Source organism: Macrotis lagotis, chromosome 1 (genome assembly GCF_037893015.1).
Source record: "Macrotis lagotis isolate mMagLag1 chromosome 1, bilby.v1.9.chrom.fasta, whole genome shotgun sequence".
Lineage (NCBI taxonomy): Eukaryota > Metazoa > Chordata > Mammalia > Peramelemorphia > Peramelidae > Macrotis > Macrotis lagotis.
Window position 1 is genome coordinate 147160716 of NC_133658.1, and position 21936 is coordinate 147182651.

A 21936-nucleotide genomic window follows, 5' to 3' on the forward strand; every position below is an offset into this window, starting at 1 on the left:
AACAATGAGATATTTTACTTTCCTTAGCACTAGATTTATATCCTGAATTTGATGAAATATTAGCCAGAGAATTTTATCTATTTCCTTTTATTTTCTTCTTAGGAAGAAATAAAAGTATCATGTCAAGGTGGATAGAAAACAGGTCTGGGAGTCAGGGAGACATGACGTGTTTCTTCTGCCTCTGACACATATTGACTAGGTGACTGGGCAAGTCAATTACCCCCTCACCTCCTCCACAAAATGTTCTTTAAACTATTAGTTTCAGAACAGGTGCCAATTTACCTTATCAGGGGAGTTTCTTCACTTGAAATTCTCTCTGTGAATGAAATCTTGGCTCTGTCCAACTAACTTTACCCCTTCTTATCCCCTCCCTTCACCCCCCACTCTAGGAAAAAAAGAGGCAATGATGAAATTGCTGCAGAGTTAGCAAAATAGAAATAAAGGAGATTTATAACTTTGCTTTCCAAGTTTAAGTTTTTATTTTTTCTCCAAATTTGGTAATCATTAGAAGATACCTTCAAGTTTGAAAACTAGTATGATTAAGAGAAAATTTTGTTTTATCACTTTAATTGGACAACTGGTTTAGTAGACTCAAAAGAGAGGGACATTAAATCTTAGTCTTTTTCCTAATGACCTTTACAGTCATTCAAATTTTATTTTTTCCTTGTGTCAATAAAATGGAAATAATTGAGAGAGGTGGGGAAAAGAACACCATTTGAAAGAAATGGGCTTTCATTGCAATTGTTGGTACTTCTAAATATGATGATGCATTAGTAACTTCATAAGAAAATGAATGGGGTACATTGTCCTGATGAGTAGCTGGTATTCATGGATAAATACCTCTGTGTGGGTTGTCACCATAGTATATCTGGATTGATTGTGCTCCCGTCTCTTTCTTTAGATGAAATCCATTGCCTCACTTGTGCCATTATGCTCCTTAACACTGATCTACATGGCCATGTAAGTATAGAATTGTGAGATTTGGCTTTATCTATTAGAGACATCCTGTTTTGTTAACTTGACTGTATGGTGAAATGGGAAAAAGTTCACTGGAGTTGGCATGTTGATATTGTATCTTTGCCAGTATGATCCCCTGGCGTATGTGTGTATGTCAGATATCCATAATGCCATAGGAAAAGGGTTGTGTGTGTATGGGAAGTATCTATAATGCCATAAGAAAAGGCATGTTTACATGTACTTTTCCATAAAGGGGAAAAGTTTAATATTGCTGCTTTGCTCTAAAGGGAAAAACATGATATTGGTATAACTGAGTTGTATAAATCTAAATGTGATAAATAATATGTTCTGAATAAGGATTAGAAAACCACAAGAAAAAGAATGTTAACAATGAAATATGAATATTTATGACTCTTATCTGAATTGGGTAGAAAGTTACCCTAACTTTAATTATAAATATAATCTTTTAATATTTTAATTTTACATAGTTTTGGTTTATACCAATATATAGTTTTCCTTTAGGGTACAGCTTATATTTAGGGGTAAGCTATACTGAAATCACTATTTCATGTTATCTCAGTGAATGCAGAGCCTTGGAAATAAGTTTGTGACATTTTGCTTTATTTACCAGAAATGGAAGGGGGGAATAATACAGTTATGTTTGATTTTGTTATTGTTATTATCAATTTTTATTAGAATTTATCCACAACTGATTTCATTGCTTTTTGGGGGTGATGAGGAGGAGAAAGGGGGGAAGAGAACTTCTAAAGTATTCCCTTCCTCTGCTAATACTGGTCAGTAATTATACTTACTAGTCTTAAGATGTTGTCTGGGGCACTTGAAGTGACTTGCCCTTAGCCAGGAAAGGAGTTTGTGATAGAAGTGGAATTTGACCTAAGTTCTTCTTGACCCTAAGGTCAGTTCTCTATCTACTACTCCATGATGCCTCCCTTCTTCCCTTCACATAATCTCCCAAACTTTACAGAATCAAATGGAAAATTTTAATACAAAATTCATTCGCTATCATCATTTTCCACTAGATGGCAGAAAATGAGCATTTTTTTCCTTAGCCATTTCTTCTTGGGATGGAAATGGACAGTTAAATCTGAAAATATTGAGTGTATCATTATTAAATCTTCATTTCTAAGTGAATGATTCATATCAGCTGGAGTTAGAAGATCTATGAATTTCATCCTGGTTTACTTTTTCATTCTCTTATCTCAGGTTAAGTTTCAGCTTAAACAGGTTAAATTTCAGATTTCTCTTGTTAGAGAGGCATACATTGAATTTGAATTTAAGGAGGCTTGTAAAATAGAAAAATGGAGAAATATTTTAATTGAATTTAATAAATTATATAATATGTGAAAGGGGAATACATGTGTTTATTTACAAGATGAATTATACACAATCACTCACACATATACACAGAAACACACATAGGAATAGGATTTACCTACTCCTGTGTATGTGTATGTGTATGCATGTATACATAAAACTTTAATAGATTTTAACTGCTTATATTTTTGCATGTCACATGCACTGTATCTGAACTATATATACACAAAGTATGTCTGCACACATGTATTTATGTGCAGAATTTCTATATATTTTTAAATAGTTATTTTAAGTAGTTTGTAATTAATAAAGGTAATTTCAATATGACTAAAGAATTTGTTTCCTCCTTTAATGTTTGGTGTGCTTGAATTTAGTATTTTATCTTTAGTATTAGTATAATCTGATTAGAAGTCCAATACAGTAGTTTTCATGTGTTGATGTGATTCAAACGGCCAACAAAATATTGGTCATATAAAACAAATTGTATTAAAACCTGATGCTGCTTCTTAAAATATAACAGAACTCTAGGAAATTCAGAAAAACATCGCACAAATTAATAGGATGAGAAGAGAGACAAACAAAACAACCTCCTACTACCAACCTCTCCCTCAAAACAACTCCTCTTTCCTTCCCCTTATATGTAGGGAAATAAATTATAGGGATATCGGGGAGGGAATGATGATTGATCACTTGAGGGAGTGCTCTACTATATCGTGGGTCATAAAAATTGGGAGTGTTTTTTATTCAGAGGTAGTTCAGACTGGCAATATAAATGTTTAGAAAGGAGTCATGGATGGGTGATAGGTCTGTGATATGTTATTAAGGGCAAGTTGGAATATTGGTGGATTATGTTTCTAATCTCTTGAGGGTTGTAGTTTTGAGAACATAATAACTGTCTCAAAACTTGCCCCAAGAAACCATGATCAGAGCCCTAGGTTGGCTAGGAGATAAACTTTTTTAACTTTTCCTTTTATTTTAGGATTATTTTTTTCTGGCTTTGGGTTTTTCAGTTAGACAGACTCTGACTCTGGTGCTGCTTTTGTTCAGCTAAGTTAAAATCGTTTGAAAGAGACTGCTGAAACAAATTGAAACTTTTCTGAAATTATCTATTATCATAGATAGTTAACAAATACCCAAAGAACTAAAGTTAATGGTTTAAGAGAGAAATATTTAAGGCAGTTAAACCTTCCAAATTGTAATCTTTGAGATCACTTTATAAATTATTATGTTTCACCATAGACTCAGCAATTTTTTTAATTTTATTTTTCCCCAGTTTCATGTAAAAACTGTTTAACTTTAGCTATTTTTAATTTTTAAGTTTCAAATTCTATTCTTCCTTCCTTTCCCCCTTTCCTCTCTAGACCTAGTAATTTAAAAGAAAATGAATAGTAACATGTAGAGCAGTCTTTATTTTGAAATTTGGTTAACAGTTAATACTATGCATGCTTCTTAGAGTTTAGAGTATATTATACCTATTATAACAACTAACCATCTTGAAATGTATTTTTCTTATTCTTCTTCTCTGGATCCATCTCTTTTGATTTTTATGAATTTTCCTTCTAGGTGGTAAGTTTTTTGTCTTTAATTTTGGATGTAGTTTCTCCTGCATTTATCATGATTGCTTGATTTTGAGTTAGAGTGACCTACTCTGACTTAATGAGCATGACCACCTTTGAAGTTGAGTCAGAAGGTTGACAATAAGTAAATTGTTTCTGCCTGTACCTCCTTTCACTGCATATTTCTCCTCCTTCTTACCTCTTTGATGCATTGTCATGATACTCTCATTCAGTAAGTTACTAAACCATTGTCCTTATCTTCCTCACCATAATATCAGAAAAGCATTTAAAAAGCATGATCTTTCCCAAAAGTGCTGACACAAGATTTCTTATAATATTATTATGAAGAAGGCCTGGAAAGAGCACTTTCATTTACCTGCTATTTGCAGAGCTTTTATTTGGATTTCTACCACCATTATGAAAATACTAATGTCTATAGTATAGCCTTTTATAGATTGCTTTATGGGTTTCATATTGATGCATTAGAACCTTTCAGTAACAAGACTAACCAACAGTTTCATGTACTGGGACTTGATGATGCATGCATTTGAATATATATGCATTTTGAAGTCAGATCTTCTCACATAAAATATTGTAGATACTTAGAATAAAAACTGGCTATTACATGTCTATGAAGTTAGTCAATATGATTCCTAATTTTAATATAAAGGGTTCAGTTGTACTTTTAGAAGATACCAAGGGAAAACTTATATTTATTATCTCTGAATGAAAAAAATAGAGATTTGGGCCCTATTCCAAACTCTGTCCTTTAAATTTTGTGTGGCCATGAATAGCTTAATATCTCTTTGCTTCAGTTTCACAACTATATAATGAAATTAACATCATTAAATTTATTTAGACTGGTAATTTGAAAAGTGAAACTATGACTATGGAAAAACTTGAATATTCCTATGATTTTGAAATAGAAAAGTATAGAGATGGATATTGTTTCTACTTTGGATTTAAAATTGAGTTTAACTAAATAGAAAGCCAATCTCAATTATAGCATATTTTTGATGATACTTTGTTATAAAACTTTCAATTATGGATATAACTTTAATTAGGCTATCAAAGCATTTTAGTAGTCCTTCAGTTCTTACTGAACTTGAACTGTCATTTGAATCAGTACTGCAAATATTTGTGCCTAAAAAGTGCCTGAAAATAATTTATTGTAACGTTACTTGATCTAAGCCAAAAGGTGTTCCCTTAAAAATTTTAGCAAGATGGCAGTAAGCATTTTTCTTTCAATAGCATTTATTTATTTTTAATTTTTTTGTACAGGTAAATTTGAACCTATCACCTGTCCAGATTACCACAAATTTGAAATTAAAGAATGACAAATTGATTAGGTTTTATGATACCTTTTCAGGTTCAGGTGTCTTCTCAAATGTCACACAATGAGTTTGAGATAGAGCTATGATTAGACCCCAGTTCTCTTGACTTCCATTGAGTACTTTTTCCACTCAGCTGTGATGCTGGAAGGAAACATTTATGAAAAAGATATTATAATTTGTATAAAATAATTCAGAAAGTCAAGATGGTTGACAGAAATTCTAAAAGTAGGAAAATTCACTATTTTTTTCCTTATTTGTTGGGTGCTTGGCACTGAAATACTTTAGGTAGATATAAGGCATGTAATGCTATATTAATGATCATGCAGTATTATCATTATTTTTCTTTCCTTTCCACTCCATCTCCAATATATAGCTTTCCAGTCTGTAATTTTTTTGGTTTAGGTCCTTGGTAGAGGTGATCTCTTTCATATCATGCTTCTGTTTTCTTCCTTTTACCTAATGAATCTCTAGTGGTTTATGGGTTTGCTATTTATTAATTGCTTCTAGTTTGGAATATGGTGTTAACTCAGAGGTTAACAAGTTGCTAAGTATTTTAACAACCATTTTAGTACAGACATGACCCTATTAACGCTACTTCAAGCCAATGTAATTTTATAATAATGTAATAAGTAGATTTTTGTTTGTTCCTACCTTAATGGTGCAAAACTAACTTTCTTTTTTTTTTTCTTAATCCTGGTTTGACTTTCATAAAATTGGCTTAGCCTTTTCTGTGAATCCCTCTCCAGCCTGGTTGCTAATTTTCTTGATTCTTTTGAGCCTTACACCAGGGTCTTTCTGGTTCCCTCTTTCAGTCTTCACTCTGAGTAACTGAGTTCTGTTTAGCCTTGTCTTAGCACACCCTGTGTGAATCATAGGCTTAATGATCCAATTTAGTGAAGAAAGCTTAGTACTTTTAGCCTATAGCTATGCTGGCTTGTCAGCATTGAGGTGGAAAAGGAACTTCATCCTAAGACTACTGGGAGACAGGCTGCATGAGATACTTGGCTTTTTTGCATGTCTTTTATCTTGCTTCTTGATCCAGTATTGACCTCCCAGCCTGAATGTCTACTTAGACAAATTAGTTTTCTACTTTTTTCCTCTGGTACCAATCCTATCTGGCCCAGCTCCTATTCTTCTTGAGTGGAGAGAAGCAATGAAGATTTTTCCTCTGCTAGGGACTAGCATATGTTGATCTTGGCTAGTATAAATACCCCAGGTCAGTGCCGTCTACCCAGGTAAATGAACTTTGCTGTCTCCTATCCTCTGACAAGAAGATTTTTCTTATAATATTGTTTATACTATCGTGTGTGTGTGTGTGTGTGTGTGTGTGTGTGTGTGTGTGTGTGTAATTGGACAAGATATGCCTATACTAAGGAAAAACTTTGACCTATGACAGGAACTCATTTGACAAGGAACTTTTGCTCAAAAAGACAAATGAAAAGTTTTAGGGTTATTTGGAGCTGATAAGTCACAGGTTTAGTCAATATAAATCTTAGGAGATTTGCCAAAAAAAGTTTTGATTTCTTTGTAAATAAACCCATAATTGCTTTTTTTTAACTGCCTTGAGTAAAGATTTCATTATGCAAACAAAAGTAGCACAGATTATCTAAAGAAGTCCACCATGGATTAAAAACACAGAGAGCAAGAAATGTCTTACTGTCAATGAGAGGTAATGTGCCATACTGGAAAGACAACATCAGGAGAGCTGGGTTCAAATTCTTTTTCCTGAAGTATATTATTTAGGTGACCATAGATAATTTATTTAATTTCCTAAAGCTTCAGTTTACTTATATATAAAATGGAAAAAATTCTTGAACTGCCTGCCTCATAAGGAGTTTGTGGAAAAAAAATTGTCAAGTTTAGAGTTCAATATATAAGTGGGCTTTGCTATTATTATTACTAGATGGTTCTGTTTCCAGTAGTAATGAGTTGTACAGAAGGCAATATATATATATATATATATGTATATATATATATATATATATATATATATATATATATATATATAGAGAGAGAGAGAGAGAGAGAGAGAGAGAGAGAAATAGTATTTAGTAGAAAAACGTGGAATTGGATGGAAAATGACCCAAGAATGATTCCTAGCTCTATCAGTAATCAGCTTTTTGACCTTGTGCAAAGCATTAGACCTTTCCAGATCTTAATTTCCTCATGTGTAAAATGAGGTTGTTAGAAGAGGTGATTTTTCAGGTCTCTCTTGCTGCTCTGTAATTTGGTAATTACATGACTTGTGTACAGATTTGATAATCAGATATTAATATAGATTTTTCCCTTAAAGTAGAGGAAAAAGTTACTTTATACTCATACCCTTTGAAAAAAAAGATTAAAAAGACTCAAATTAAATCATTATATACTTGTTACCCCCTCATTTGAGGGGATGACTTTATGAAATGAAATGAATATGAAAATTATTTTCCTGTACTGGAAAGTTTGTTCTGTTAACATATTACTTAAAATAATTGGACCACCAGAAGCTGTTTGGGGGGCCTTTTTGTGTTGGTTTTCTTATAAATGATATCAGTTAGATGATTTGAGTAAAAACCCTAGATGCCCCTCAGTTATCTTATTTGTATACTTGTTTGACATTCCTTAGTACAGTTTACTAAGGATTTGGAGTCAGAAGATCTAAATTTGAGTCCTAGAGTAAGTAGGTTAAGGCTGAGATTATTTCTGACCCATAAGGCATAGATAAGAATTTTGATGGCAGAATTATGAGTACAGTGGTATATGGAATTTAGCAGTTCAGCATCAGTGCAGATAAGCCAAAACTGTAACCCTTGCTTGACTTGAGGGAGTTGATTAGGACAAATACAAATTGTATTTATTGTATTACATTTATTTATAGCCATTTATTTAAACACCTGCTGGTAGGCTAGGCTTTGTATTAAGTGTTGAGGGATATAAAGAGAAGCCAAAGGTAATCCCTGCCCTCCAAGTACTTACATTTAATGTTTAATTTAATTAAAAATATTAATTTAACAATTAAATAAATGATTTACTCTTATGAGATAGACACTAAACCTAGGTCCCCTAGGCATTGTGAGTTTTCAGAACTAGATTAGCATATTTTAATTAATGCCCATCAGAAGGAGAAATCTAAGAATATTTAGTTAGGAAACAGTGGATATTTTTTGTTCAAATGGAATGATGAAAAATGAAATGGGACTCATTTGAGTATAAAAAGTCAAATGTAGTTGGCATGAGTTCTTAATTTTTTCATTTTTTTATTGTAATAGGAATGAGGATATATTTAATAGGGTCTGTAATCTCATCAGTGTTGGTATACTCTCTTAGTCACTTATCTCAGCCTCTCTCTCTACTTCCCCTCTTTTCTTTTCCTCAAGACCACCCTCACCCCCAAACTACTTGGAAGTCTACCAACATGATGGAGGACTTCGAGGCTTCTTCAGGACAATACTTTGCTTCTTGGTTCACTGACAGGTCCTTTCCTTTGTAAATGGGAGCACATTCAGCCTCTTTCTCAAAATTTGATTTCTTTACTGTAGCCTTAGAAGCAGTTGAATGTTCCACCCTTCTGCCTATCCTTCTCCCAGTTCCCCTCCAGCTATTTGACTCTGGTATATAATTAATTGGGATTTAGGAGAGAGCTCTTCTGCAAAAAAAAAAAAAAGAAAGAAAAAAAGAAAAAGAAAAAAAAAGGGTGTTCATCCCAATCAATTTGAAAATATTCCAAAGATTTGCTTGCCAGCTAGCCTTCCACTTAAAGGAACTGTGCAGCTGAGGATAACCCAACACCATTATAGCTCAGTAGAAAGAAAAAAGGGGAGATTTTTGCTTTCTTCTTTTCAACTTGATTTTAGCAATGATCTGTCAATGAAATGATTATTCCATATGTGGGTTGATTTTATTTTAATATGTATGGTGATTTAGAGGAGAGGTGGGATATGTTAGTTGTAATTTAGGATCCTAGGTTTAATATAACTAAGTTTTCCCTAGGGATGATAGGATTCCTTTGGGTCCTAGAACTTGAATGGGTTTTCAGAAATGAACGAGAATGGATTAGATAACTGTTATTAGTTGTGGATTCTAGCTGGGTAAATTTGTAGGACAATAGCAATGTTATTTCATAACCCTTCTTTATCTTAATTTGTTGATGTTTATCCTGAAATCTGATGAAAACACAGTCTAGAATTGGGGTGAGTGGGTCATAACATTTAGAGTTTTTTCTTTTGCTGCCTCTTCCAGCTTTGTTATGAGCTTTGAAGGATCCATGAATTCCTTAGCTGTCCTCTAGCAGTACAAACTCTAGAGACAGCTGGGTAGCCCATTTTATAGCTCTGTCCAATTGGACCTGGAGTTCTGAAGATCTGAGTTCAAATTTGGTCTCAGACAATAGTTGCGTCACCTTGAGAAAGTCACTTGACTTCTGCCTTGACTTCCCCATTGTAAAGTGATGTAATAGTACCTACCTCCTAGAATGGGAATAAACACACATTTATATGTGTGTGTATTAATATATAATATATATAAATGTCAGTTTTTAGTATTAATTGTTAATTAATAATAACTTGTAGCCCTGTTTTCTGTTGCAGTGGGATTCTTGTGTATAGTTTTCCATGATGCCAGGATCTTACAGTGGCTTTCTCATATTCTTTTCTGTCTTAAAGATAAAAGATATTAACAGTCTATCATTCTTGTTTTGTGGTTAGAAACCCCCAAATATACTCCAGTAAGGGGTGTCCTCACTAAGGTCCTTGATCTTCTGTTCTGAAGATAAGATGCTGCAGGATGGGAAACCAATATTTAACACATAATAATTGTTCAAAATAATGAATTTATCTCTCAGTTTGACTTTGCAGCTTCTCCCCTCCTTTACTGTATGCATCCTTTTCAAACAATTTAGCATCTTCCCTGTGTATCCCTATCCAAAACAATGCTCTCAGTGTTTTTAGGCCATTTATTCTTCAGCTGAAGGGAAAAAAAACTGAAATAGTAATTAGGTCTACAGTGTGAATCTCATGAGTTATCTTTCCAGGAATAACTGCATTTTAAAAGAGGGAAATAGTAGAAAGAATTAAATGTTAACCTTGGAATTTAAGATGCTTGTACCTTGGTAGAGGTCTGTTTTGGGGAGTAGGAAGGGAATAGGGTTTTGAATATTCCTCTGATCTCACCCTAGCACAACTGTGTATGAGTGAGATGGTCTCTAAGGTTCCTTCTAACTCTGAATCTGTGATGCTGTGTTAATGGAACTAATTTTAAAATCAACAATTATTTCCTCCTTTTTCTTTGCTTAATTCTTTTCTATTGCAGAGGAGATAGATTAGTTATCTAAAATTGTAAGAAAGATAAATTATCATTTTTCTTTATTTTAAATTAAATACTTTGAAAATTATTAAACATTCCCCCCCAACCAATTGGCTCTCCTTCATTTGCTGGGAGGAAAAAAAATAAAAATAAAAACCAAACCCTGGTTACAAAAGGTATATGCAAGCAAAACAAATTCCCATATTGGCTTTGCTCACAAATTTTGTGTTATTTTTACATATTTAGTCCATCATCTCCCTATTGGGGATGGCATTCTTCATCATCAGATTGAGAGATTAACTATTTAAGTTAGCATTTGGTAGCAAGTCCAAGATTGACTGGTTTTCCTCCTCATACTCCAAACACATATACATATATACATATACATTTTCATTGCCAGTGATAATGAATTAATCATCAACTATAATCAAGGGTTCATATGAACAAAGGGGAAAAGAAAGTATTGGGATAATTTCTCCTAGAATGATGTTTTCTTTCCTTGTATGATCATATTTTGACCATTGTGAAGGATAGAAATTGGTCATTTAGTCAGTAAAAATTTATTAAGTGCCTGTTATGAGTCAGGTTATTTTAATATGGAATGTACAAAAAGAGACAAAAGTTGGTCCTTGCCCTAGAGGAATTCACAATCTATGGGGCAGACAACAAGCAAATGAATATGCATAACCAAGTTAGGCACAGAATATGTGGAAAATAATTAGCAGAAGGAATTGCAGAAGAATTAAGATGGATTTGGAAAAGTTTCTTGTAGAAATTGAGATTTTCGCTGAGATTTAAAGGAGCCCAATGAAGCAGAGATGAGGAGAAAGAACATTATCATATGGGAGACAGCCAGTAAAATTACTTGGAGCAAAGAGATAGTGTTGTCATTTTTTTCTTAAGGAACTACAAGGAGGTCAGTATTATTGGATCAAAGGATGGATAGAGGGAGGAAGGTGTGAAAAGACCCAAGTGTGGGGTCAGGGAGCTAGGTTATAAAGGACTTTGAAGACTATACAGAAGATTTTATATTTTTTGATCTTTGAGGCAATGGGGAGTCACTGTGACAGATAAAAAAATAAAGGATACTAGTGTAGAATTCGTCCTCTGTTCTCTCTCCCCATTCCTTTTCTCACTATTCACCAAATTTAGAAAGAAGAACCAGATTATATATCTGAGATTGAAAATATTATTTTTGGAAATACCAATTTTTTAGACTTTCAAAGGGAAAATCTGGAATTGTAAGGGCTAAATCATGATGTACAATATCTATGTCAATGCAGACCTCATGCATCTGCAAAGGACCACTTTGGTACTCTGACCTTCCAGTTTATGCTTGTAAGACACTTTGTATACTCATTTTAGACTCAAGCTAATCTATTAGGGTAGCTTACTAAAGATCTTATTTCCATTTTATAAGTAAGGAAACTGAGATTCATAGGGGTTTTTTTGGTGGTTGATGTTTAGTCATTTCAGTAGCATCTGACTATTTGTGACTGCATTTGGGGTTTTCTTGGTAAAGATACTGACATGATTTGCCATTTCCTTCTGCAGCTCATTTTTAATGAGGAAACAAAGGATGAAATGACTTGCTTAGGGTCGCATAGTTAGGGAGACAATGAATTGTCCTGATTTTAGGGTCAACATTCTATCCACTGTTAAGAGTTGTGAATAAAGTAATAATTCATAGGGGCAACTAGGTGATGTAGTGGATAGAACACTGGTCCTGGAGTCAGATGACCTGAGTTCAAATCTTTCACTTAATAATTACTTAGCTGTGTGACCTTGGACAAGTGACTTAACTCCATTGCCTTGCAAAAATAAAAAGTAATAATTCATATTAAATAGTGGGCTTGATCTCATTCCCAGTTAGGAAGTGGCAGAAATATAATCTAAACTCTGATCTTTTTTTTTCTTTTTTTTTTTTTAAGTTTTTGCAAGGCAATGGGGTTAAGTGGCTTGCCCAAGGCCACACAGCTAGGTAATTATTAAGTGTACTCCTGACTCCAGGGCCAGTGCTCTATCCACTGTGCCACCTAGCCGCCCCAACTCTGGTCGTTTTGACAACAAATAATCTGCCCACTATGTTGAGCTCATTCAGTTGGAAATGGGATTGTGAAATATTCCAGTTGATCCTCTTATTAAATGATGATATATCAATTGCATTTAGTCCCAGAGAACTGCTGTCTGCTCAAGGGGATTATGTCTACTTGAAAGAGTTCATTATAAATATAATAATTGGAAAAAACCAACTGGATGAAGAATACCTGTAAAATAAGGCTAGGGAGTTGTTTCACTGAGTTATAGTTCATTAATACTAGATGGATTAGAGGATACAACTAGCTGCTTGATCCCAGGCAAGCCACTTAACCTGTCTACCTTTTTTGATATCAACAACTATTTCTTAAGGTGTTGTTTATAATTATGAAAGAATTTATTGTATACCAAGTGCTTTGGAAGTTTTATGAATGCTCTTATTATGGATGTTATTATTATGGGCAGTGAGTGGAGCTCAGAAATTAACTGAAAGAATAAAGTTGACCATATACTTTTTTTTTAAAAATGGGAGAACCAGAGCAATATGAATCTTTTATTAAAGGGAAGAAAGCATTATAATACATCTCAAGTAAACCAGTCCAATGGCTTAAAGTCTCAACTGATACGATACCTACCAGCTTGTAATAGGTTCCAAATTTAGGGCAATACTCTGTCTTGTCTTTGTGAAGACAGATCCAGATGACTGCACTTTTGTTGTCTTCACATATACAGCCCACTATTCACTTGTGATGGAAGGAAAGACCCAGGCTGGGCAACTCCTTAGTCCCTAGAGCTGCCTTTGGGATTGGAATACTGTATGAATTCAATTCCTTGCAGTCATCATAATCTGTCTTTCAGCCAGTACAGTACAATACAGTGCTCTCAGTGATTCCAAGCTGCTCCTTGAAAATTTTTTAAAATTTTTTTAAAATTAATGTTAGCTTTTTTTTTCCAATTATAGGTAAAGTTAGTTTTCAGCATTCAATTTTGTAAGATTTTTTCTACCTTCCTTTCCTCAATCATCCCTTCTCATGACAGTGAGTAATCTGGTATAGGTTATATGTGTATAATCATGGGAAACTTTTATTTTTAACACCAGTGTACTTCAGATGATAATGTTCAAAAAAATTAAATTAAGGGAAACATGTAATAAGGTACAGAGTATGATAATTTTTATCATTCCTATTAGACAGAGAGAGAAACTTAAGGCACTTGAATGCCTTAGTAAAACTTGGTTGCTTTGACTCAGTCATTTAGATAGTAAATGGCAGAACATTCGTTATTTCCAAAAGAGTCATATTAAAAAATATATGTATGTATGCATGTGTCTGTGTGTATACATACAACTTAGACATATGCATTCACTATGTTTCACTGACAAAATACAGTTAAAAAATAGCACTTGGGGAATCATTTTAAATGTGCTTAGAAATATTAACCACATTTTAGTATTTTTTTATTTGTTGGACCAATACCTTAACATGTTAAGGATAGTATCCAGATTGATGAATGTTGGAGGCTTGGGAATGACTAGATTTTGTAATTTTTCAAACTGAATGCTAACTGTATATTTTTGCATGGATTTTCCACTTTTTGTATTAATTATCTTTTTTTAGGTTTATTGAAGCCATTTTTTTTATTTCAGAGGCAATGATCCAGAGATTAATTAGCATTTCAGATTTGATTGGAAATGCAGCATTGATTTCAAGAGAACATTTCTGCGACTGCTTGATTCGATAGTAGGCCTTTTCAAATTTCCATCCTTTATTGACGTAATTGAGATGGATTCAGAGTATGAGATGAGCTTGCCAAATGGGCAAGCATTTGCAGTACTTTCTGTTTTTCTGGGTTATGAACCCTAAGATATAGTGGAAATTGAAATCTGTTTGTAGAAAAGACCTGGTAGGTTTAGGTCCAGCTCTTGACACCTACAGATTATGTGATCCTGGGAAAATCAAACCAGTGTCTCAGACAACTGACTTTGTAAATTGTAGAGCAACTGCAAATCTGCCTTAGTAGATGGACATTTCTTTATTTGGAGTTCCCAGAAACCTTTAGTCCATAACCAAGAAAATGAATTCCAGTTAAATTAGAGAAAAAACAGAATAGTGACAATTGATGAAGTAAGGTATATTCTCTCTGGTAATGAGTCAAAGACAGGGATTGTCTTCATTTCATGTTTTACCTGAAGTATCTTTAATCAAGTCTGATTGTGAGGAAGAGTGAATTAATGGGGAAAAGAACTGAAAACTGACCACATTTCATGGTAGCTATTTCTACAATATACCTTTAAAGTTATGTGTGTTTAAGCAGATGAACCAGCAAGGAATAGAGTCAAATTTGCCTTTTTTTTTTTTCAAAAAGTTTTTTTGCAAGGCAAATGGGATTAAGTGGCTTGCCCAAGGCCCCACAACTAGGTAATTATTAAGTGTCTGAGGCTGGATTTGAACTCAGGTACTCCTGACTCCAGGGCCAGTGCTCTTTCCACTGTACCACCTAGCTGCCCTCAAAGTTGCCTTTTACCTTCTAATTCTTCACTAGCCTCTAAAAATTAGAATTAAGGCAATTATATCCACAAACTTATTGATTCAGTAAATACTTTTATGTGTCTATTGTGACTGTGAATTTGAAGTCCCAAATTTAATATCAGAATATCCTTAAAGCCTGATCTCAATAATATTCTTGATTTGAACTCTCCATTGTGATGTAACAACAGCAAAACAACAACATCCCACTCAACTTTTGTATAGCAAATTAAGGTTTGCAAAGTGCTTTGTATACATTCTCTCATTTGAATCTCACAATAATCCTGTAATAGGTACACTTGTTATTCTTATTTTACCAATAAGGAAATTGAGACTGAGAGAAATAAAGTGACTTGCTCATGGTGATTATAGTTAGGATGTCTCTGAGGCAGGTTTTGTCTGGATTCCAAGTTTACTATGGAATTATTGTACTTCAACACACTGCCTCTCCATTGTAAAGAGCCCTGAACTTTAGAGAGCCTTTGCAGCCACTCACACCTTTCATTTCCCCTGTTCTTTTGAAACTGTGCTTTGTTTTCCTAAGGGCTCTCACATTTATGTAGTTCCTTAAAGATAGCATAGTGATGTAGAGGTTACCTTGCTTAATTTTCACTAAAACCCTGTTAAGAGTGTTGTTGTCATCTTTGTGTCATAGGCATCATCATCATCATCATCATCATCATCATAGTCATTGTCCCCATTTTACAGATACAAAAATAGCTCCATCCAACTTCTTTGCTACCTAGTTACTCTGTGAGATCAAAGGATTGTGGCTTAAAGAAACTTTGTACATCTTCAAGCATCTAGTACAATATTGTTCATGGTATGCAGTAAATGGCACAAATGTATTCCTCACAATTTTTGATTAAAGAATCATTGTTTTATAGGCATGTGGAATACTTACTGTTTAAAACTAGTCTATAATCTGTATAAAGTGAAGAATTAAAGAAAAACATTTATAGCCTCTCAAAATTTTTCTGCTAGCCAGTATTTTTAAATGAAATTTGCCAGCATAAGAATCAAGGAATATCTAAAATCATCTAGTTTTGGTTTTAGGCATAAATTTTAATGATTCTAGAAATCAAATATTAGTCAGAAAATCTAGAATTATAGATCTTGGAGGGGAATTTAGAAAAACATCTGTTCAGTCCCTTGTCTAAAGGCAGGAAAACTATTTAATTTTTGAGGCTACTCCAGTTAAGCATCTGCCTGTTAAGATAGGGTTGGCGAACCTGGGGTGAGAATAGAAGTTTTCTGCCTCCAGGTAGAATTATCTTTTCATTGAGGTATTAGTAGTTCTTGTGCTTAGTAGGTAAATATTTGTGTTCCTCATGTATTCAGATAGGAATTTAATATAAAATTCTTCCTGTAAGGAGTCCACTTTGACATTGACAAGGACAAGGACTCATTTTGACAAATTAAGGCTGCTCATATGACATAATATCCTTGGGATAAGAGGATGCAAGCTCAAAATGATTTGAGTACTTTTCTTTGGGTTTCCACACTGAATACCTCTTGCTTGTGCAGTCCAAGATTTGGTGCCTATTACCAGCCCTTCCTGCCTTTGTGGATTTGATTGACCTCTTCTTGTGCTGAGACCACCTCTGTTCTTAGTGAGACTGTTTCTGGGACCATAGGCACAGAGTATACTCCTCAAAGTTTTTCCTGGTAGGTTAGATCTGTTAGAATTTGCTCTTTGCTACTTTACCCCTTGCTAGTATGGCCCTAGAGAATTCAGTCATCTCCATGTCATGAAGAAGGACTGGAGTGCAATGGCAACCATTAGAAGTCAACTTCCAGATATCACTTTTATCTCTACTTTATTAATACTGGGATATATATTCCTTTGCTAAATGTGACTTTGATGATTGTACCAGGTGAAATAATGGTTTGTTCACTGACATAATTGTGCTCTTATTTAAAAGTTCTGTATATTTTATTAGTAAAATGTATCTTCTAGCTTATTTTTTTCCATTTCATTTTTTTGCCAGAATTTGTAACTATCCTCTTAAAAACCAGATTGAACTATGCTTTGATTAGTTACATTTGAAGAAAATATGGCATGGGAGGTGGGGATGGAGACTGAATAAGTGTTTGTAAGTCATTCATTAAGTCATTGGGTTTTTTTTTCTCTTGCCCATATTCCAGAATATTGGAAAGAAAATGACCTGTCAGGAATTTATAACGAATCTCCAGGGTATGAATAAAGGCATTGATTTTCCCAAGGACCTGCTGAAGGTAAGCAAGTAGTTGAAATATTGTTTTTTCTAAAGTAGCATTATATTTGAATTCACTGATCAATTTCTGAATTTGATATTCATAGACTTAAGGATTCTCTAGCTATTTGCCTTCCTGTCTGAATTTTTGTAAGCTATCTTAGACTGACTAGAAATTTGGTATCTCCTCAGACCTCTTTCCTTCCAAAAATATGTGTGGTCTGTTGTTCGTTTCTACAAAATTAGCCTGTGTTACAAACAGGATAGCTTGAAAACCGTTGCAGTAATAACTTGTTAAGTAGATGCTATAAATTTGGCAGCTCAAACAGTTAATGGATGGTGTTGAACTTTTGGGCTGTTTGCAATCAGACTGTTTCAGCTTTGGGAAAGGTTCAAAAATATATTCACTGTAGAAACAAAAAATGCATTTGCAGATTAGAATGGATACAGTTCTGGCTTTATCCAAACTCTAGTCACATGTCCTTGAGTTGTCTCTGCAAATCGATTAAATTAAATCTGAATAATTACAGAATGACTGCAGTATTTGCAGTCTGGCTTTATTTTTGGCCTCATTCCTTTCTGTCATCAGATAGTTATCAGAGAGACAACAGAGTTGATATTAGGATTCACAGTACATTCTTCAGTAAGATAAATGAAATGGTGTGCTTTTAAATCAAATACAAGAAATTTAGCTAGAGGAAATGTGGATCTGAGTTTCTGATTATTGTGTAAGAAAGATCTGGTCTTGGTGTCAAGAAGACTTGAGTTTAAAACCTCCCACAGACATTAGCTATGTGAATCTGGGCTAGTTACTTAACTTCTGTTTGCCTCAGTTTCCTCATCTGTAAAATGTGGATAATTGCAACTATCTCCCAGCTTCAAATGAGATGATGAATATAAAACACTTTGCATACCTTAAGTGGTATATCTCTTTATTATCTCTCATTTAAGCCTAATTTTCTGACCTAGTAGTCACCTTGATTTCATGTAGAATTATTAGGAATAGAATTTTGCCATGTAAAGAGCAAATTTGGCTCATGAGGCGATGTTGCAGTATGAAAATGTGCTCACTGAAGGAAAATGTCTTATCTACTGTGCCTTTAACAATTGTTTTAAAAATTATAAGTGAAGATAGATTAGATTGCTTTCAGTTTTTGAAGTGATAAGAATTAAGGAGGGACAAAGAGAATATATTATAATGTAGTTATAATATAAACTAATGCTAAACTTCATTGAATTTAGTAACTCATTTTAAAATGGTGCTATTAGACAAAATGAAAAGAGAAAAAAACATGTTTTTCAATAAGCAAGAAGAGATACCATTTATTTTTTTTAAAGACCAGTGTAGTTATCACTTCCATTGGCTTTGAGTAGTGAGACTTTGTTTCTGTGAGGCAGATTTATGCGAGATAAAAGGGGCCCCACTGTGGCAATGACTGTGTTCAGTATAATTTACTGATCATACAAGAGGATACAAGTTAACAAGTTTTTTTTTGCAGTCTGATGGTGTTAACCTGGAAAATAATGAATTCTTTGAAAAGGGAGTATTTGCCAGGCTTTTATCCAATAATATCTGAAATGAAAATTGACAAGATAATTTTCACCATGTAACTTATGGATTGCTGTGCTGAGTTTAGATAGCTACATTACTGTAGTTACATAATTGGGGAGTCTCAGAGTCTTTGATGCAATGGTCAAGAGAGAACATACAGCCAAATTTCCGCCAGGGATTGTCACAGAACTTGAAACACCCTCCTCCACTTATTTGCTAGGCAAAGAATTTGCCTGATTTTTATTTGAAGTTGAATAACTGGAAATATGTTTGCAAACCTTAGGGGGAAAAGCCCAACTCCTCCCAAATAACAGCATATTATTCTGTGCCTTATTTACTGTAGAGAGATTGGTACTCATTGGTATTCCAGAATCGACTGTGAGGTTTAGAATGGAAATTGTTAAGTGGAAGAATATTGACTTTTTCTTTCCTGAAGGTGTAGTCTTCCATTTTGATAGGAATCAAGATTTTCTACATGCTAACATGAACAGGGCTTCATTAAAGCCATTTTTTTCATTATATTATTACCTTAGTATAGCTAATCTCCTTGGTTGTTCTTTATCTTTTCCTATGGGTAATTACTGGATTCCCTGCTGAGATTAAATTACAATTTTATTTTCAAAAGAAAAAGTACATTGTATATATGCACCTATCCACCTGTGATTAGATGTGTATGTACATAGCATATATTATGCACATGTAAAGCATTCACATATCTACCTGTGTAATTCATTGTATGTGCAGTTGTCCATCTATATAACATATATGTAAAATATATAGCTGCATATGTGTGCTTGTATATGAATATACATACATCTAATCACACAAGTGGATATATATATATATACATATATATATATATACACAAACATTCCATACAAGTTTTAAATTCTATCCTGTAAATTTTGAAATACTTAAATTAAAAAAATTATATGAAGTAAAACTGAAATTTTAAATGTAAGTTTGAAGTCATTTGTTTTTTTTCTCTTCCTTTTCACTATCTGTCATCACTCATTAGTTGGTGCCAGCTCCACTTAAAAACAGAGTGTTTACAAAGTTAAAGGACAGATTTATTGAAATATTATTTGAAGAACAAGTACAACTAAAAGCTGGAAGAGACCCTGCAACAAGCTTGCTGTTCAATACAGCACATACAGGGGAGCAGGTTTTTTTGGTTTGGAGAGTCACAGGGTTTAAAAAAAAAAGAGTCCTAGTGCAGTGGATGTTCACACCCTTTCCTAGGAACAGTGGGAATATTAGTTTAATTATTGTTCACAGAGCAAGGGGTGAAAGCAGGTGTTGGGGTGATGAGGGTGGTTATCTTTGCAGGGTAGATGACCGAATTCCCTACAGCCTGGGTTTTGTTTTCCTAGTGGATGACTGTTTGGATGTTGAAGCGTGACCTGAGACTGAGTAGACATAGTGGGTTACATAGAGATAGACTTGTTCACTCATTAAAGAGAACCTTTGGAAAACAGAATACTTTGCAATGGTTTACCCTTTCTGAGGGATGTATATAAAAATTGAGAGCCTCACATCCTGGAAGACAGTTTTCTCTTTCTGTATCTCTCTTAAGTGAAATTGGCTGCAGTCAGTGATCTCAGGCCAGGCCAAAACCCTCTGCCAAAGCAATTCTTTCAATGTCCTTGAGTACAGTCTTTACAGAAGGGGGAAGCCTCCAGAGTTTTCCCATTTGGTGGAGGATGCCATCCTTCCAGCATTACAGTTTTTTTGATGTAGTGCTGACAAATTAGGGACTCCCTCTCTTTGAATCTGTTTTTCTCTTTTTGGCTACTCTCAAAACTTTTTCTTGGGGTGCAATTCCATTGTCTCTTATGTCTTCAAGAGAGAGTCCCAAGTACCAATTTTCTCCCCTGTCTCCCATCCCAACCTGAATTTATGATTCATTCCCTCAAAATCTCTGTAGTTTCACCCTAGTTATCTGTTAAGGACTGAAGAATCTCCTTTAAGCAGCTATCTTTTGATTTTCCTAATAAATTTAGAGGTCAGCAACCCTCTTCTTATCCTATGGATATGGGCTAGTTGGGGGGAGCTGCATTCTATAGGTCTCTTTGTGCATATTTTTGCCAGGGATAGCATTCAGTTTCTGAAGTGAGGAGAGGGAGAAAAGTTCCATGGTGGCTGTGTACCACTTTCTTTGTGTTCATGTTTAAGCGTCCAGAAAAATTTCTATGAAAATGATTCTCTTCTTAGGAATGTTCACCCATAAGAATGAATATCAAACATTCCCCCTTTCCATTTCCCAATAGGATTAGATGAAATTGAAGCACTTTGGAATTGGCTTAATAGTTCTTTTCCTGAAGCCAAGTTTTTATTGTATGTGTTGTTCTTATTACTTTTAAGTTTCCTTGTTATATTTAAAGTAAGATTTGAATTTGTCTGTTGCTATGGGCAGCCAGGCAGTTAGGAATATTTATCAAGGGCTTTCTCCTCTGCAGAGCATAGTTTGGTAGGTTAGGTATAGAGGAAAGATAAAGATGAACAAGAAACAAGCCTCTTTCCTCAAAGAGATTACAGTCATTTGATAGAGAAAAGAAGGAGGATAGCCCCCTCTCCCATAAAATGCACAGCTTTCCTTTTAATTGAGTTGTAAATTGAATTTCACCGCTTTGAGTTGATTAATATTGATGTATAGCAGCAGTAATTTATTAATCTTAATTCAAAGTCCAGGGTTTTCTCTTTGTAAATCATTCAATGGTTTTAAATCTTTCAATACTTAAAGGTACATTAGGGATTTTCTTTCAGTGGTAAAATCATTTCAAAACCTTAGAGTAGAACTATTCAGAGAATTTTATGCTTTCAAAAGCTTAGGTTAGTACCAAAGAGATAGAAGATTGAGTCATCTAAAAAAATGCTATTTTAAAAATAGTATATTTTATATACTTCTTGGACTTTCCTCTTACCATTTAACAACTTATATAATGGTACTTTAGTTGATTCTTTCTTGGCCCCTCCGCCACTATCTCCACACAACCTAGGCCTATCTTTCTCCTTCCCCTGAACTCAAATAAAATATATCACAAGAGTATCTTCTCATAGAACTAAATCTGGTAGGCTAGGGCCATATCTCACAAACCTTTCTGTTCCTAAGTGGTAAAACTTGCCCATTCCACAGTCCTG

General features: G+C 34.1%; 1 protein-coding gene across 10 annotated transcripts in view; it reads left to right on the forward strand.

The window, feature by feature from the left end:
* PSD3 (pleckstrin and Sec7 domain containing 3) overlaps positions 1 to 21936 on the forward strand; it is a 765972-nt gene that overhangs the window by 482554 nt on the left and 261482 nt on the right. For all 10 annotated transcript variants that reach the window (XM_074209082.1, XM_074209077.1, XM_074209078.1 and 7 more), the window contains 2 exons: positions 902 to 960; positions 17176 to 17265. In XM_074209082.1, the coding sequence (XP_074065183.1) occupies positions 902 to 960; positions 17176 to 17265 (149 nt within the window). The remainder of the gene's footprint in view (positions 1 to 901; positions 961 to 17175; positions 17266 to 21936) is intronic.